This window comes from Halyomorpha halys, unplaced genomic scaffold (assembly GCF_000696795.3).
Source record: "Halyomorpha halys isolate HHAL.00 unplaced genomic scaffold, Hhal_1.1 Scaffold404.1, whole genome shotgun sequence".
NCBI classification, from domain to species: Eukaryota; Metazoa; Arthropoda; class Insecta; order Hemiptera; family Pentatomidae; genus Halyomorpha; species Halyomorpha halys.
In genome coordinates this window covers 234,869-237,364 of record NW_027114257.1, presented here as the reverse complement: position 1 = coordinate 237,364, position 2,496 = coordinate 234,869, and the positions used below count along the sequence as shown (strand labels likewise).

The 2,496-nt window shown below is 30.3% G+C and overlaps 1 protein-coding gene across 1 annotated transcript in view; it reads right to left on the bottom strand.

Annotated features, from left to right (window-relative positions):
- The window catches only part of LOC106682322 (neprilysin-1), a gene marked incomplete in the record, with an annotated part of 187,431 nt that overhangs the window by 38,998 nt on the left and 145,937 nt on the right, over nucleotides 1-2,496 (bottom strand). The window contains 2 exon segments of the mRNA XM_067051469.1: nucleotides 1,143-1,226; nucleotides 1,327-1,488. Coding sequence (XP_066907570.1) covers nucleotides 1,143-1,226; nucleotides 1,327-1,488 — 246 coding nt within the window.

Below are 2,496 nucleotides of genomic sequence, written 5' to 3'. Positions count from 1 at the left end.
TTTGAGCCTTTGCTAGGATTATTGAAGAATATCTTTCATAAAAATACTATCTATTAAATGTATTATATTTTATTTATAAAGACATTTATTTTTGTTTTGTTAAGATTGTCGTGTAATATACTCGTATCTGTGGGTGTAGGCTCGAACATACATGAAATCATTGAATGCAATCGACATTATGTGAGTGACACAATTCATAAACTCGTTAGTTTCAATATCTGAACTAGTGTAAAAAATCAACTCCACTATCGGGAACAAAACCCACTTACAAAATGCTTATAGTAAGTACATCTGAATAGTCAGTTAGTTAAACACAGTTAAACGCAAAAGATCTGTTTGAGGATTTATTTATCTTTATTGAGCTAGCGAAATTAGACAAATGCGATCGAGTTGCTATAATACTAATAGCATAGGTACGAATTTTGAATTTTCCGCCTTTGGAGATTGTACTGTACACTATTTACAATATATTTTTTTGCGTAGTATTAGATTCTGTCATATACTTCAGACTCCTATGTATTAAATACCAGTATTAGAAAAAAGAAGTTAATTTATTTTAATTCAGTAGATATTTTGAACATTTATAATGATAGTAACTGCAGGCAGAGGGACGTTGAGATAAGACATCTAGTTCATTAGCTCACCATATTAATATATCTTATATTATTAGATTTATATTGTGCATACATTTTTGAGATACTTTGAAAATAATTGATTAAAAATCAAAAATAAATAATGACCTCCCCGTGCAATTCGTAAAGTTCAATATATGTACAAATGAAAAGTGTTTTCAACTTGAACTATGCATAACTGATTTTTATGATGAAATGATTTTTTATCCTCTTTAAATATGGCTTATAAATAATTCATTTTTTTTGTGTGTATGTATATATATATATTCCATATCATGTCTGAATCGCCACCATAATAATGATTAAAATGAACTGTGAATTTATTTTTCTGAGGCAGTAGTAATATAATAGCCCTTATATTTTAGCTTTAATTAATTAAGAAATATTTGTCTTTTCATATTAATAAGCGTCAAAAATCAAATTTAGACAAATGTTTTGTAGCTGAATAATACTGTAAGCATTATTTTCCATTATAATTGTACTATTCATAGATAATTCTGTGGTACTTACTTATATCCATGCACGTTCTGTAAAACAGTTTGGCTTTTTTGGTAGCTTGACTATCTTCGTCATTGTAAGGTTCTTCGAGAACACCTGAAAAATAGAATTGCTCATCAAAACTTGATCACTAATTAGCATTATTAATTAGATGATTATCTAAAACGCAGCCCATAATTTATTATCGTTTAGTTACCTTTCAAGATTACCTGAAGCTGATCGGACAATACTTCAAAAACACTGATACTACTTCTATCTTCCGGAATCAGGTGCATTTTGTTCCAAGTGCCACAGGCGAATTGGAAGAAATCGACGCAAGGATCCACAGTCTGGTCCATCGCTGCCAAAAGGGAAGCAGCTGAAAATGTAATAAGCAACGTGGAAATAAATATTTATATTATCTGAGTTTGTATTACAAAATATTACAATTAATGATACTGTACATAAATCAATAAAATTGTTAATTGATTTGTTAGCAGTAGTTTGATGATGGATATGTAACATCGAACTGCTGCTGCAAACCTGTATTGCTTATAAGCCAGGGGTAGGTGGAAATAAATAAATTATTGTTTATATGAAAAAAAAAAAACTTGAGTTCTCAGTTTACCCTACAAAACAAAATTCAATCTTTAGAAGACTTATGATTAATGAAAGATATTTAATTATTTATTCCTCCATTTGTATTATATTTTCCTAAGCAACAGAACAGTTTTCGTTTATTCGTTAGTTCAAATAAAGTTGGGAGAATACAATGAAAAATAATCATCATTATAGACAAGGGTGTACGCAGGTTCAAAACGGGGGAGGAGCAAGGGACATTTCAGCACAGAAAATGCGAATGAAACCAACATTTTAAGAAAATTATAAGTAATTATAGCAGTTCTTTATTAGCTATTACTATTTTTTTTTTTTGAAAAATAAATTCAATTAATAATTTTTTTAGTTCTGGTGGGGGAGGGGGAGATAGATCTGTCCTCTGTGCATCGCTGAGTGCGCCCATGTATTAAAGGCTAAATAACGCTTGGCGTCCACGCCTTAAAATTAATTGAAACTGTAGCTTTCTGACGGTTGAAATGGCCATTTTCTCAGGAAACACATTAAAACGAATGTTCAAAGCAATAGGCAAATAGTATATTTTTTTTGTCCTCTCTGTGGCTTTTGTGAATGTTTTTCACTGCACCAATCAATATGAATCTTGGAAATGTCTTAGGCTCTTTCAAACTACACGAAATGGTAGAAACCCGACCTCCGTAAACAATTCACGTTCAGGAAATTTTTCTTTGTTAATCATAACTTTTCCTCTCTTTTGCTGAATATGAAGTAAGAAAAAGTTTTTCTTTCGAGAAAATTTCAAAACTTAATTTTC